At 45.0% G+C, this 16,107-nt stretch overlaps 1 protein-coding gene across 4 annotated transcripts in view; it reads right to left on the bottom strand.

The window, feature by feature from the left end:
- Nucleotides 1-16,107, bottom strand: part of UBA6 (ubiquitin like modifier activating enzyme 6) — a 328,373-nt gene that overhangs the window by 229,825 nt on the left and 82,441 nt on the right. For all 4 annotated transcript variants that reach the window (XM_033914779.1, XM_033914755.1, XM_033914773.1 and 1 more), the window contains 2 exons: nt 15,708-15,770; nt 6,825-6,901 (listed from right to left, as the gene is read on the bottom strand). In XM_033914779.1, coding sequence (XP_033770670.1) covers nt 6,825-6,901; nt 15,708-15,770 — 140 coding nt within the window. The remainder of the gene's footprint in view (nt 1-6,824; nt 6,902-15,707; nt 15,771-16,107) is intronic.

Genomic DNA, 16,107 nt, shown 5'->3' with positions numbered 1-16,107 from the left:
TACAGTTGAAAATGATCACTGGAACAAAGCATACACTTGGGAACTTCCCCATTCTGCAACATATAAGAAATCAATAAATAGGAAACACGAAAAAACAGGCATGAACATGGCAGCAATATGAACCAACTTGCTGTATGCAACAAGTATGAATGCAAACTTAGCCAGTGGCAAAGACATGTACTCATAAATGTAGAATGATTCCCCATATGGTCTATCTGCTTGTTGGAAGATATTTAGACCTGAAAGGAAAAACATTTGAGGCAGAAAATGCAGGCAATACAGAAAAAAAAAAAAAAAAATCAGAAGAGACAGGGCAGGCCATACAGACTCCTCCATGGATTTACAGAATGAAGATTATCAAAGGTAAGAACCTAAATCTTCCATTCTGTTACATCCACTCCGGAGTCTGTACAGTAGGCGATATACTAAAGCAATAGTAACATCTAGGGTGGTACAGAAGAGCTTGCCCACAAAACCATAGCCCCAAAAGCGGCATCAGACCGAGTCACCACATCCACTCTGTAGAACCTCATGAAGTTATGAAGGGAAGATCAAGTAGCCGCACTACAAATCTCGGCCGGATGAATGACTTGAGACTGTCCACAGAGCTACGAAACCCCCGGTAGCGTGAGCTTTGAGAGAAACTAGCAGCTGCTTAACACAGACAATGTAAGTTGACGAAACGGCTATGAAGATCCATCTGAAAATAGAGGCCTTGGATGCTGGCCTAACCTACATGGATTGACTAATCAAGATATACAGGTGGTCAGAAAGACAGAAGCCATTGGTCCTATGTAGTGGAGTAAAACTCTGCGAGTCTAGTCTCCATAAGATCTTATCCTTCTGCTTCGACCCCCGCGAGACAAAAAGCAGGCAGACGAACTTCATGGTTGACATGGAAATCTGAAACCACTTTCGGAAGAAAGAAGGAACTGTACAGAGGGATACCCCTGCCTCCATGATCCAGAGAAAGGGCTCTTTACAAGTGAGCCTGCAGTTCAGAAATTTGCCTTGCTGAGACAATCGCCACGAAGAACACTGTATTGATTGTAAGGTCCTTAAGTGGCTCAGATGGAGCTTCAGCAAGCCCCTTCAGCACATTTATATTCCACATTAGAAAAGGGGGTTGCAACCCTCCCCCCCAAGAAATCTGGTCATATCCAGATAAGCCCTAAGAAAACTGGAATCGCTGTGCGCTCTAAAAACAGGAAAGGTCTGCCACCTTTAACTTGAGGGAAGCCATCACCATACCTTTCTCTAGACTGGCCTGGAAGAAGGCTAAGACCACTGGAATGGAATCACGCACCGGCAGTACCTGGTCTCTAGCACACCACTGCTGGAAAGCCTTCTAAGCATTGACATAAGCCGCCATAGGAGTGAACTTCTTAACCCTCAATAACCAGTCCATGACTTGAGGTGGTCGTGATGAAGAGGGAGCTTGAGCTTCTTGTCCCGCTGAAGATGGACAAGATCCACATACCACTGACGGCGAGGTCAGTTCAAGACCACTAGGATCCTCGGGCCCGGATGAGTCACAATCCTGCGAATGACTTGACTCACCTTGGGCCAAGGCGGGAAGACATGAAGGGCTTCACCAACACGTCTAGACCTAACCTTCCTGGCTCTGCTCTTCAACTGAAGAAGTGCTTGACTTTCAAGTTCTTGGCTGAAGCCATCAAATCGATCTTTGGTCTGCCCCAACAACGCATTATGAAATGAAATGCCCTCTGCGAGAGAGACCACTCTCCAGGGTCCAAGGCTTGGTGATTGAGAAAGTCTGCTTGCACATTTATCCACTCCAGCCATGTGTGACACAGAGAGAGCTTGAAGATGCCTATCGGAATAGCATCCGAGCCTCCCATCTCAAATGAGCATTTCTGGTGTCCCCCTGCCAACTGACATATGCCACTACATTTACCACTTTTCCTTCCAGGGTGCATTGGAGAGCTCTCAACACCAGCCATATGGCTCAAAGCTCTAAACAGTTGATCAACCAACTCTTTAGATGGGGAGTCCACCGGTGAGGCAGTCTCTGCAATGAGTTCCTCAGCCGGACAGACTGGTGTGTCATGAGAGTAATCCACTCCATGATTCGAAGTGGCATGCCCTCCACTTGGGCTTCTCCCTGAATCCTCCAGCGCAGGCTACTCTGGGCTGGCTCCGTCCAGGGGAGTGGCATCTGAAGTAAATTATGCTGAGGGGACCTCAGAGACGGGAGGGACTCTTGTAGAGGCCACGTGTGAATCCTGGCCCAGGCTATAACCTCCAGGGAAGCTGTCATGGACCCCAATACCAAAAGGTAATATGAAGCAGTGGGGTTGGGGAGCGCCAAGAGATCCATGATCTGTTTCTAGAGCAGGGGTGCCCACACTTTTTGGGCTTGCGAGCTACTTTTAAAATGACCAAGTCAAAATGATCTACCAACAATAAAATTTAAAAAAAACACAAAGCACACTGTACGCAGAGAAAATGTTAATTATCATTTATATTCTGGGTTTTTTTTCAAAGAGATCAAGGCAGATGACTTTATGCAATGTCACTTCAGTAACAATCATACAAAAATAGACAAATATACCCCCTCCCTTTTTACTAAACCGCAATAGCGGTTTTTAGTGCAGGGAGCTGTGCTGAATACCCTGCGCTGCTCTCGATACTCATAGGCTCCCTGCGCTAAAAACCACTATTGCGGTTTTGTAAAAGGGGGCCATAGTGCAAAATATAGACAGCAGATATAAATTCTCAAAATGGCCATATTTTGATCACTAAATTGAAAATAAAATCATTTTTCCTACCTTTGTTGTCTGGACATTATTCAAATCTTGTTGGTCCCAGGCTCTGGTTGTCTTCGGATAACTTGCTTGCCAGGGTATCCTTCTTTCTTCTTTCTCCGTGCTAACCATCCATCTTCTATCTCTGTCCTCCCCTTTCATTTCCCTTCCCTCCCCTGGAAGTCTGGCATCTTTCCTTTTTTTCATCTCCATCCACAGATCCACCTTTCTCAACTACCCTTTCATTGAGCATCTCTCCCTCCTTCCCCACCACCCCAGGGTCCACCATCTCTCCCTTTCTTTTTCCAACTACCCTCCTATCCAGTATCTCTTCCCCCCCTCCACACCATCCCTTGTGTCCAACTACTCTCCCTTTCTGTTCCTTCCCTCCCTAAATCCACCATCTCTCACCCACTCCTCTGTTTTTAGACCCATTATTTCTTCCCCCCCCAAAGTCCGGCATATTCACGTCTCTTTGAACCCCCCTTCCCTCCCTCCCTCCGTATATTTCTACAGCAGGGCCCCGAAGGCTTGCACCCCACCTCTTGAAGGTCTGCACCCCCCAAAGGCCTGCACATTCCCCCCTGAAGGCCTGCCCCTGCCCTCCCCGATCCCTCCCCGGAAGACCTGCATGTTCCTCCCTGCACTCCCACATCCTTTAACCTAATTCCTGCAGGGAGCAGCCTGCAGAGAGGATCGCTGGTACTTTAGCAATCCTTGCAGGTTGCCACAGGCCTCAGGAGCTGTCTTCCCTCTGCCCCAATCCTGCCTCTGACTCAGAGGAGAGGCAGGACCACGACAGAGGGAAGACAGCTCCTGAGGCCAATGGCAACCTGCAAGAATTGCTAAAAGTACCGGGAGGCCAGGGAGAAAGCCGGATGTCACCCAGCAGCAGCTACAGCAAGATGTGGACCAACGGGGCCAAGCCCAAACTCTCTGTGGAGAGCAACAAGGGCAAGCTGTCCTGTGCTGACTACATCAACGTGTCCCCGGCCAGCGGCTCCACGACCTGCACCCCTCCCGATTGCTATCTAAACCCGACTCCCTTCCCCGCTCCTTCAAGCATGTCCACTGCCAGAAGGACGAGAGCGCGTTACGCCCCTCTGCTGCCTGCTCTGCGCAGAGGACTCCTCTTCCTCCTCCACCAGCAGCGGCAGCCTGTGGAGCCTGGAGAGCGGCGGGGACTGAATGAGCTGACTTTTGTTTGGCCAGCGTTCTTCAAGAAGCGGGCCAGTCAGGAGGGGGGGAAAAAAACAGAAGGGAAGGGAACCCGGCTCTGCGATCGACTGGGGTTGTCTGAGTGATCGACCAGTCGAACGTGATAGACGTATTGGGCACCCCTGTTCTAGAGCTTCTGTTTGTGTGGCTTGGGAAGAAAAACAAGACCTTGTGCTCTATGTCAAACTGAATTTTCAGAAAAGCATTGACTGCCTTGAGATCCAGAATGGGTCTCCAATCCTCCGAGCCTCTCTTTGGTATGATGAAGTATAAGCAGTATCTCCCGGAGCCCAATTCACTTTCGGGGACTGTTTTGAATGTCCAAGAGCCGCTATACTGTTGCCTGGACCTTTGACTCTTTTTCTGGCCTTCCGACTGTAGAATCCAGAAATAAATCCGGGGTGAGACGAAAGAAGTCTATCTTGTGACCCTCCCGTATGATGTCCAGTACCCATTGATCCAAGGCGATTTGTTCCCATTCCTGGAGAAACTCTGACAACCGGTCACCAATGTGAAGAGACCCTACTGATGTCCTGGTATCATTGGGACTTTTTGGAAGAGGGGCTGGTACGAGAACCCGAAGCCTGCTGGTGTCTGCGGTTGCTATAGTGTTGCCTGTACCCTTGGGAATATATCTTTGGGCAGAACAGCCCATGGAATTCTGGCAAAAGTTGCAAGAGGGACGAAAATTACTGCAACTTAAATTGAATTCTAAGATACACTGGAAGCCAATGCAATTCCTTGAGCAATGGGGTTATGTGATCGAATTTACTTTTACCAAAAATGAGCTTGGCAGCGGTACTCTGTATCAATTGAAGTCTCTGCAGATTGATCTTTGAGACCCAGTGGCGGATCTAAAGCGTCCTGCAGGCTGACACTTCATAAGCTGAGATCTTGCCTTGAACCCTTACAAGGTCATACATACTGTCTTGTTACATAGCCCATGTCCTCCAGCATGAGATGGGGGCAAGTGATGCTGATGGTTCCCGGCGCAATCTTGTGCAATAGGCACATGCAGCAAATAAGGCAGCTGTTGCAGCCTTAACGTCCAAAAAAACCACTTCAAAAAGCTTCTTTAATACTATGTCCACCCTGTGATCCTGAAAATCTTTAAGCATCACTCCTCCTTCACTAGGGAGGGCTGTGCGCTTGATAACCTGAGCCACTGCTGAATCCACCTTAGGCTGCTCAAACAGCTGCTGAAACTCTGGCGCCATAGGATAAAGTTTAGACATAGCTTTAGTCAGTTTGAAAGAACTCTCTGGAGTCTCCCACTGTTCTGTGACCAGAGCAGTGAGATCTGGATGAACAGGAAAAAAGATGTCAGAGCATTAGAGCGGTTCATGACAATACTTTTTGAGACGTGGCGGTCTGACCTTCCAACTTCAGTTCTTTCATCCATAATGAAAAAGTGGACTGAAGCAGACTTAAACAACCGGTGAGTGGAAAGTCATCACCCAAATCAGGGCTCCCCAAGGCATTCTGCTTAACTGTTCCATGTTCCACAGAGGGAATCAGTGTCATCTAGGATGGAAGCAGTGTCTGGTGAAAAAAAGAGGCATAGAATCAGTGTTCAAACTAAGGAAATCTAAGTCCATAGGAACCTGGGCACGGGGGACCTTGGCAGTGACCTCTGCTAAAGAAGGCACTGGCTTGGAAGATTGTGGCATGCCCGCCAGCTGTGCTGCATGAGCCGGTTCTGTGAGATATGCTCTCCACATGAAGTGGACGTATTCTGGGGAAAGCCATGGCTAACTACCAACAGACCCCAGGCGAGGCCCTGCAAGGGGTCCCTGGACTCGGTGTGCTTGTGTTTTATGCAGTTGCAAAAAACAGGTATTGGGTGGGATTTTCTGTCCATTTTCAAACAGACCACAATCTTCAGGATCTTTGGGCTGCCAGTCGGATGGACCCCAACCACACTCTCCACCCTCATGGAACCTCGACATGCCACTAGGGGGTGGAAGTGGAGGGAAAACACAGCCTGCACCCTGATAATTCTTACTCAGGGCATATACAGCCTGTGCTTAAGCCCATGACAAGGTTAGAAAGCAAGTTTGCTCCCAGGGGAACGGACCCCAAGCTCTAAGGTGGCACACATAAGGCTGGCTCCACAGAACCAAATGAAGCTTGCCCTGTGAATTAGGTTTTTTTATTAGGTTTTTATATACTGCCTATCAAGATTATCTAAGTGGTTTTACAATCAGGTACTAAAGCATTTTCCCTATCTGTCCCGGTGGGCTCACAATCTATCTAACGTACCTGAGTCTATGGAGGACTGAGTGACTTGCCCAGGGTCACAAGTAGCAGTGCGGGGTTTGAACACACAGCTCCAGGGTGCTGAGGCTGTAGCTCCAACCACTGCGCCACACACTCCTCCTTAAACTGCTTCTTTTCACAGGCAGAGAACCCCTGAATAAGGGGTCTCAAGGCACTGAAGCCACCGAAAAGAATGAACTTACATTTAAAAAAATAATAAAATAAGCAGAACAGATTAGAAACTTCTGCACGGTTCACTTGCAGAAAGAAAAAACTGTAGGGGGCTCTAAGTTCCTCTGATATGTAGGAGGAGCAGAAAACAATCTGTGTGACTTTCTGCAAGACCCAGTTCACGGGTATAGATTTACCATCTACTGTACGGACTCTGGAGTGGATGTAACAGAATCTGAAATAGCTGGAGAACTTAGGCTCAGTTAAAATTGTGCATGATTAGTATTTAAAAATTTCAAGCCCTCTTTATTTGTATCCAGAACAGCTGCTTACTCATGCTGCCTGCTCAAAATATATTTCTTAAAAGTTCTTTCCATCTGATTTCACCCAAAAACTGATAAACATTACCCAATGTTTGGCAAGCGACGGCGGCTTGTTTGGAAGCGGTCCAAGGCTAACATGGCAGCATGTACTTGCAGAGGAACCTAAAAAGAGAAGTAAAAAATACCTAATCATCTGCATTTGAATGATATGTCTAATACACAGAATACTTCTGTCTATTTAAGAATATAAGAAAAGTCATGCCAAGCTCAAGGTCCTCTGAACCCAGCATCCTTTCTCCAACAGTGGCTACTCCAGGCTGTATACACGAAGCCCAAAAAATACATCTAATTCTCATAGTTAATTTCTAATTAACAATTATTCAACAGGACTTATCAATTAGTTTCAACGGAATCAATTATTGAACATATAAAAAAGCTAGTTATACATACTATAGAAGCATTTTATTAAATAATCACACAATAACATCACATCTTTGAAATTATCAATAAATAATCAAAATAGTCACACATCATACATACAGAACCTTCCCTGTCTCAACAATTCTTATTAAAGTTTCTGAAATATCCAGGTGGATCATGTTTTTTGTAAGTCTTTTATCTCAAAGCACCATTCCACTTAGATATTCAGGTCTGTATTTCACTAATAAGCATCTTCAGGAGTTACGACTGAAAAAGGCTACCCTTTTCATTCTTGTGTTTAATAATATTTCATTTACTGGCAGCTACAGAGATAACCCAAACCAGGATCTGAAGGAACTAAAGGAGGAGATAGTGGAACTAGCAAAGCTTAAAAAAAAAAAAAAAGTTTCCCAAAATATCAGATCCTTAGTTGCAATAATCAGTGTCATTTATAGTTGCGCATAAAGCAGACAATAATTGATGAAAAATACTCATTTTTGGCATTTCAGCGCAACTTTTTATGCAAGTTTCAGCGATGCTAGTATGAGCATCACGGACGCAAAAGCCCGCTTAAACTTTTACTCAAAGTGTGCCTTTTTTAGAACTTGTTGCAATTTGTCATGACAGATGTTGACCAGTTTATCAGCAGAGAAAAAGTAGGTACAGACTTCAGATTTTTGTCACAGATTATCCTCGCACTGAACACTACACTGTCAAATCTGCAGCAATTCAGTATTAATAGCAGCATCATAACATCCCTTCAAAATTTTGCACCACTGACACAATGGCTGAAATTTGTCAATTTTCAGGATTATTAAAAAAAAGAGTCTGCCTAAATCTCTCTCTAACTAGTACCATCTGTAGAACCTTTAGAAATCTTTGACAAGCATAAAACAATTAGAAATATAGTGGTATTCAAATCAAACATAAATGCAAATATTGCATGTCACACTGCTAAGCATTCCTAACTTTGATGTGAATTTGTACATTTATTACAGTTGCACTGCAAAACCAAAAGGCATATATCTTAAGAGTAAATTTTTCTCTTTCAAACAGTGTTGCTTTTAGGAAGATAAAGGCAGACTCTTTTTATAATTGATCCTGCAAATTGATGAATTTACATTACATTACATTAGAGATTTCTATTCCGCCATTACCTTGCGGTTCAAGGCGGATTACAAAAGAGTTATAAATGGTGGGTTACAATAGAAGATCATTGGTGAATTCAAGAGTTGTTGAGGAGAAGAACAGGTAGTATCTGTGGGGCGGGGTGAAGGCGGGAGGATGGAAGGTAATTGAGATATTAAGAGTGTTTCAGTGATTTCTTGAAGAGTATCGTTTTTATTTCTTTTCTGAATATCTTATATTCGGGGGTGGTTATCAGTAGGTTGAAGATCTGGTTATCTACTTTTGCTGCTTGTGTTGCTAGGAGGCCGTCATACATTTTTTTCCGTTTGACTTCTTTGATTGGAGGGTGTGTGAAAGGGGTGTGTATTTTTCTATGTCTGGGTGACATAGATTGGGCGAGGCGGTTGTTTAGGTAGATTGGGCTGTCTCCGTTTAAAGATTTAAACAGCATGCAGTAGAATTTAAATAGTATTCTTTCTTGAATTGGTAGCCAGTGTGAGTCGATGTATGCCTCTGTAATATGGTCGTGTTTCTACAGTGAGTAGATGAGTCTCAGAGCTGTATTTTGGATTGTTTGTAGTTGTTTAGTCATTGTTGCAGGGCAGGGGAGGTAGGATGTTGCAGTAATCCAGTAGGCCTAGCATAAGGGATTAAACTATGAGCTGGAATTGTGGTCTTTTGAAGAATTTTCGTACTTGTCTTAAAATTTCTCATAACTATGAAAGATTTTTGTATTGTTATATTTGTGGCAAAAAACAAAAGGAATTGACCCCAAGATATCCACAGAGAAGAAAATCCAGAGAAAACAAAAAAAAACAAAAAACTCTGTGGAGTGATGATGTTCCTAAATGGACTTTATTTGAAAGCGTCAAAGTTACACCAAAATCATCCACATAAAAATAGGTTATCCACATAAAAGCCTTAAAGGACCTAGTCCACTAGGGATACAGGACCCAACACGGTCCGCGTTTCGACAAAAAGTTTTCTTCAGGGGTCCCTGGGGGGCCTATAAAGGTGAATACGTGGGAAACAATTGTGTGGTGAACCAGAAGTGAGACACTACTTGCATTTGCAATAGCAAGCAGTGTCTCACTTCCATGTATCCCTAGTGGACTAGGTCCTTTAAGGCTTTTATATGGATAACCTAGTTTTATGTGGATGAATTTATTTTATGTGGATGATTTTGGTGTGACTTTGGAACTTTGACTCTTTCAAATAAAGCAATGTTACTTACCGTAACAGTTGTTATCCAGGGACAGCAGGCAGCTATTCTCACTAGTGGGTGATGTCATCCGACAGAGCCCCGATACGGACATCTTGCAAGCATGTCTTGCTTGATGAAACTCAGAAGTTTCGCGATGCCCACACCACGCATGCGCCAGTGCCTTCCCGCCCGATGTACCGGGCGTGTCTCCTCAGTTCAGGTAGCTAGCCTGAGAAGCCAACCCAGGGGAGGTGGGTGGGACGTGAGAATAGCTGCCTGCTGTCCCTGGATAACAACTGTTACGGTAAGAAACATTGCTTTATCCCAGGACAAGCAGGCAGGTATTCTCACTAGTGGGTGACCTCCAAGCTAACCTCAATGGGATGGTGGGAGAGTTGGCAACTTAGGAGAATAAATTTTGTAACACTGTTTGGCCAAACTGTCCATCCCGTCTGGAGAAAGTATCCAGACAATAATGAGAGGTGAATGTATGAACCGAGGACCAAGTGGCAGCCTTACAAATCTCCTCAATCGGTGTCGATCTGAGGAAGGCTACAGAGGCCGCCATTGCTCTGACCTTATGGGCTGTGACCTTACAAGGAAGGGACAATCCAGCCTGGGCATAGCAGGAAGAGATACAAGCCGCCATCCAGTTGGAGATGGTGCGCTTCGATACAGGTCGTCCCAACTTGTTTGGATCAAAGGAGACGAAAAGTTGAGGAACAATTCTGTGTGGCTTTGTGCGATCCAAGTAGAAAGCTAAAGCACGTTTACAGTCCAGAGTGTGTAAAGCAGATTCTCCAGGGTGAGCATGAGGCTTTGGAAAGAACACTGGAAGCACGATGGATTGGTTGAGGTGAAATTCAGAGACCACTTTAGGCAAGAATTTTGGATGAGTACGAAGAACCACCTTGTCATGATGGAATACTGTGAACGGTGGATCCGCCACTAGGGCCTGAAGCTCACTGACCCTGCGAGCAGACGTAAGGGCCACCAGAAAAACCACCTTCCAGGTGAGATACTTAAGTGGAGCCTTGTTGAGAGGTTCAAACGGAGGCTTCATGAGATGAGACAAGACAACATTGAGATCCCAAACCACCGGCGGAGGTTTGATAGGAGGATTGACATGGAAAAGTCCTTTCATAAATCTGAAAACCACAGGATGAGCAGACAAAGGTTTCCCCTGTAGAGGCTGATGGAAAGCCGCAATAGCACTCAGGTGGACTCGTACAGAGGTAGACTTGAGACCAGACTGAGACAGGTGTAGAAGATAGTCCAACACAGAGGACAGGGAAGCTCCTTGAGGCTCCTTGGCATTGGAAATACACCAGGAAGAGAATCTAGTCCATTTTTGGAAATAACATTGTCGAGTAGCAGGCTTCCTGGAGGCCTCCAAGACCTCCCTCACCGCTGGAGAAAACTGGTGAGGAGTTACGTTGAGAGGAACCAAGCTGTCAGGTGGAGAGACTGCAGATTGGGATGAAGTAGTGAACCTTGATGTTGAGTAAGTAGTGAAGGAAACACTGGAAGAAGTACTGGCTCCCTGCTGCTCAGTTGAAGTAGAAGGGAGTACCAAGGTTGTCTGGGCCACCGAGGAGCAATCAGAATCATGGTGGCATGGTCTGATCTCAACTTGACTAGAGTCTTTTGAATGAGAGGAAATGGAGGAAACGCATAGAGGAAGCGAGTCCCCCAATCCAGTAGAAAGGCATCTGCCTCGAGGCGATGAGGAGTGTAGATCCTGGAGCAAAACTGAGGCAGTTTGAAGTTGTGGGGGGCTGCAAAGAGGTCTATCTGAGGCGTCCCCCACTGTGCAAAGATCTGATGAAGGGGGTCGGAATGGAGCGTCCATTCGTGAGGCTGGAGAAGACGACTCAATTTGTCTGCCAAAACGTTGTCCTTCCCCTGAATGTAGACAGCTTTGAGGAAGGCGTTGTGTCGAACAGCCCAATCCCAGACTCGAAGAGCTTCCTGGCAAAGCGGGGCCGAGCCCGTGCCCCCTTGTTTGTTGACATAATACATGGCGACCTGATTGTCTGTGCGAATAAGGACCACCATGTTGTGAAGCAGATGTTGAAAAGCTTGGAGAGCATTGAAGATGGCTCTGAGCTCCAGAAGATTGATTTGATGGAGTCGTTCCGCACTGGTCCAGAACCCCTGAGTGCGAAGACCCTCCAGATGAGCCCTCCAGGCATAGTTCGAAGAATCGGTCGTGAGAACTTTCTGGTGGGGAGGAGAGTGAAACAGCAAACCTCTGGATAGATTCGAAGAGGTCATCCACCAGAGAAGAGACTGCCTTAGAGCAGGAGTGACTACAATGTGACGGGATAACGGGTCGGACACCTGAGTCCACTGAGACGCCAGGGTCCATTGAGGAATCCTGAGATGTAGTCTGGCAAAAGGCGTCACATGAACTGTAGATGCCATGTGGCCCAAGAGGACCATCATGTGTCTCGCTGAGATGGATTGGCGAGAAGACACCGACTGGCAGAGTAGAAGGAGAGCATCCATGTGCTGAGGAGGAATGAATGCTCGAAGTTGAATGGTATCCAGGACTGCCCCAATAAAGGGGAGAGACTGGGTAGGCTGAAGATGTGACTTGGGAAAGTTGATCTCGAAGCCCAAGCTTTGTAGGAAACAAATGGTAGTCAAGGTCGCCGAAATGATCTCTGGAGCTGACGGGGCCTTGATGAGCCAGTCGTCGAGGTATGGAAACACCTGAAGACCCATGCTCCGGAGTGCAGCGGCCACCACCACCAGACACTTCGTGAAGACTCTGGGAGACGAGGAGAGGCTGAATGGAAGCACTCGATACTGCAGATGCAGATGTCCCACCCGAAATCTGAGGAATTTGCGGGAGGCCGGATGAATAGGGATGTGAGTGTAGGCCTCTTTGAGATCCAGAGAGAAGTTAAAGTAGAAATAAACAAATAACAAAAAACGCGGTACAAAGAAGGCAAATTTTACTGAAATTCAGTCAGCGCAGAATGAAGTGAAACTTCTCAGCTCCGCGGAAAGAAAAGAACTGAGGAGACACGCCCGGTACATCGGGCGGGAAGGCACTGGCGCATGCGCGGTGCGGGCATCTCGAAACTTCTGAGTTTCTTCAAGCAAGACATGCTTGCAAGATGTCCGTATCGGGGCTCTGTCGGATGACATCACCCACTAGTGAGAATACCTGCCTGCTTGTCCAGGGATAAAGTCCATTTAGGAACATTGTCACTCCACAGAGGGTTTTTTTTGTTTGTTTTCTCTTGTTTATTTGTGGCTGCATGGTGGTTTGAATGGGGTAGTTAATTGAGTTGATTTCTATACTGGTTAAGGTTGGGGCTTTGTTATTTTCGAGGAGGATGAATTTTGTTTTGTCTGGATTGAGTTTCAATTTGTGATCTTTCATCCAGGTCGCTACTGCTTCTAGTGTTCGATGTAGTGTGTCTGTCATGACGGTCATTGGTCGATCAAACGGTATGAGGATGGTAATGTCATCTACATAACTATAGGAGATAATGTCTAGATTGTCCAGGATGTTCCGAGGAAAGCAGAATATAGGTTGAAGAGAGTAGGGGATAGTGGGGATCCTTGAGGCACGCCACAGGGGTTGGACCAAGGTTCAGATTTTACTTTATCCGATTTTACTCTGTATGTTCTGGATTTTAGGAAGCCTTCAAATCATGAGTATGCTTTATCAGAGATACCTATTATGTCCAGAATTTGCAGTAAGATGTTATGGTCTACTAGGTCAAATGCTGCGGTCAGCTTGTGTCAAAGATGCCAAATTGAAGGAATGTTATGATGCAGTATTCATGAAGAATTACATTACATTACATTAGGGACTTCTATTCCGCCTATACCTTGCAGTTCAAGGCGGATTACAAAAGAGCTAACTGGACATTTCCAGTGAAGTTACAACAGTTTTGGGGTTGTTTTTGTTTAGTTTTTTTTGGTTACAAGGGAGAAGAGGTACCTGGATTAATTCTGGAAGAACTTGCAAATTAGATATTAAATTGATTGTACGTTACTGTGTGATATAACAAATAGATTACAGTTAAAGTACAAATAAGATTACGTTACATTTCAGGGATCTGAATACTTGGTTGGTGTTTTGGGGAGGAAGAGATTATTTAAGTGGAGGTTTTGGGGGAGAATTTATCTACGAGGAGGGGGAAGGGTTGGGTTAAGATATCTGGATAAATTTTTTGAAAAGTAGGGTTTTGATTTCTTTTCGAAAAGTTTTGAAGTCGCCCGTTGCCGTCAACAGGTTGGAGATGGAGTGGTTAAGTTTTGCTGCTTGCGTCGCCAGAAGGTTATCAAACATCTTTTTGCGCTGAGTGCCCTTGAGTGGAGGGAAGGCAAAAGGGTTCGGAGTTCTTCTTTGTCTTGAGGTGAGGATCTGGTTTAGGCGGTTGTTTAGATAGGGGGGGGCGGAGCCGTTTAATGCTTTGAATAATAGACAGTAGAATTTGAATTGAATTCGTGCTTGCATAGGTAGCCAGTGAGAGTCTAGGAAGGCAATTGTAATATGATCATATTTTCTCAGGGAGTAGATCAGTCTGAGGGCAGTGTTTTGTATAGTCTGAAGTTGTTTTATCATGTTGGCAGGACAAGGTAGATAGAGGGAATTGCAATAGTCCAGTAGACCTAAGACTAGGGATTGGACAATTAGCCTGAATTGTGCTGGGTCAAAGAATTTTCTTATTTTACGTAGATTTCTCATAATTAAAAAAGCTTTCTGGGATGTTTTATTGATTTGGGACTGCATTGTGCAGCATCTGTCTATCGTTACTCCTAGGAGTTTGAGTTTGGGCTGTATTGGATATTGATAAGTGTACTGATGAAAGATTTTTCACTTATCTGTTGTTGTTTAATTAGAGGAATATCTCGTTCAATAGTTGTGTTTCTGTGTGTCGCAGTCAGGGACTTTTTTTTTTTATTTTATTTCTGACTTAAGCAGTTTCACTGACTGGCTGGCTACCTAGTGATACAACCTCTTATAGGCAGTGATATCACTAGAAACTGTGTTCTTTATTTCCTCTATCTGCTGACAGAGAGGCATAATCTACTTGTCTGGACTGGTCTAGCACAACCATTCCCAACACAGTCCTTGGGGCACACCTAGCTCCATCGTGTTTTTGGGATATCCACAATGAATATGCATACGAGAGATTTTCATGCACTGTTTCACGCCTCTTCCACCATCATATCCAATATTTCTCTCTCCCTCCCTATGCCCAACAATTCTCCCCTTTCTTCATTTCCCCATGTGCACCATCTCTTTCCCTCACTCACCCATGCCCAATAAGTCTCCTTTTCTATTCCCTCCCCACCTCAGCAACTCTTTCCCCACTCCTTCCATCCTATGTCCCACATTCATGCTCCCTCCCTTTCTTCCTTCCTTTATCCAAAGTTTGTGCTCCCTCCCTTCCTTATATCCCAACACGACCCTCATTGTTATTCTCTCCGTTCTGTGTCCCAAATTTTTGTTTCCCTTCCTCCCTCCACTGGCCGGCTACCTCCTCCCAGCCGCACTTCTCTTTGCAAAGACGCAACAGCAGTTCTTACATGGGGCCCGCGGCTGACCCGGAAGCCTTCCCTCTCAGAGAGAAGGCTTCCAGGAAAGCCGTGGGTTGCATGTAGGAACCGTGGCTGCTACACTTGAGACAAAAGCTGTGAAAAAAGAAAATAAGGCACTCCACACACCCCCATCCCCCCCGGTCTTTATTTATTTTTTAAAAGCTAAAGGGCTGTAAGTTAGAGAATGACAAGGGGACAAAATTATCCCCATCCACGCAAGTTTTGTCGCTGTTCTTGCCCCATTCCTGCACAAACCTCACTTATGATTTTAAAGTGTTTGAGGCTTGTGCAGATGAGGACAGAGCTTGTAGAAACTGGGCAGGGATAGGAAAAGAATTTGCAGGGATGGGACGGGACAGGCAAATGAGTTCCTGCGGGGACGGAGAAAAATTTGTCCCATGTCATTCTCTACTGTAAGTGAAGAGCAGACGTACACTTCTGAATAGCAGCTCAGAGTAGCAATGTGGCGTGCATTTCCTTGAGTGATGTATATATTAAGTTCTAAGTATCCAATACTATGTGCACACACCTAGGGACAAAATATATATATAAAACTTTTCATGCTGAATAGGACAACTTCTGCAAAGTGTACCCTGTGAGACTGTGTAAATGAAGACAAAAAGAAACCCAAAATCTTTTCATTACCTCAGGTTTGCCGAAATCTGCAGTAAGGTACCGTGGGTTTCTTAACTGCTTCTCTAAACTTTCCTAAATGAAAAAATATATAGTTATGACATTTTGTGAAGAAGAAAAATTGCATGTCATACAATAAACTAGTCTTAAATTCTTATTAACACGAAGCAGGGACTGACTTATGTGGACTAGTTACAGCACTTTGCTGAGCTCTGCCATCTAAAAACAATCCACATTGTTTTATTTTACCATTCTCTTAACAGCTCAGACATTTTGGCTTTCACAGTTAATATGGGATACCACTGCTTGATTTGATTTAAACCACAGGGATTTAGCCAAGACGTGTTTACCTCTTTATAAAATTATAAAAGCCTGTTTAGTGACTCCAATTATCTAGTGAAATCCTAAAATA

Source organism: Geotrypetes seraphini, chromosome 1 (genome assembly GCF_902459505.1).
Source record: "Geotrypetes seraphini chromosome 1, aGeoSer1.1, whole genome shotgun sequence".
Classification (NCBI taxonomy): domain Eukaryota; kingdom Metazoa; phylum Chordata; class Amphibia; order Gymnophiona; family Dermophiidae; genus Geotrypetes; species Geotrypetes seraphini.
The sequence above is the reverse complement of the archived record's forward strand: the minus strand, read 5'-3'. Positions and strand labels throughout refer to the sequence as shown.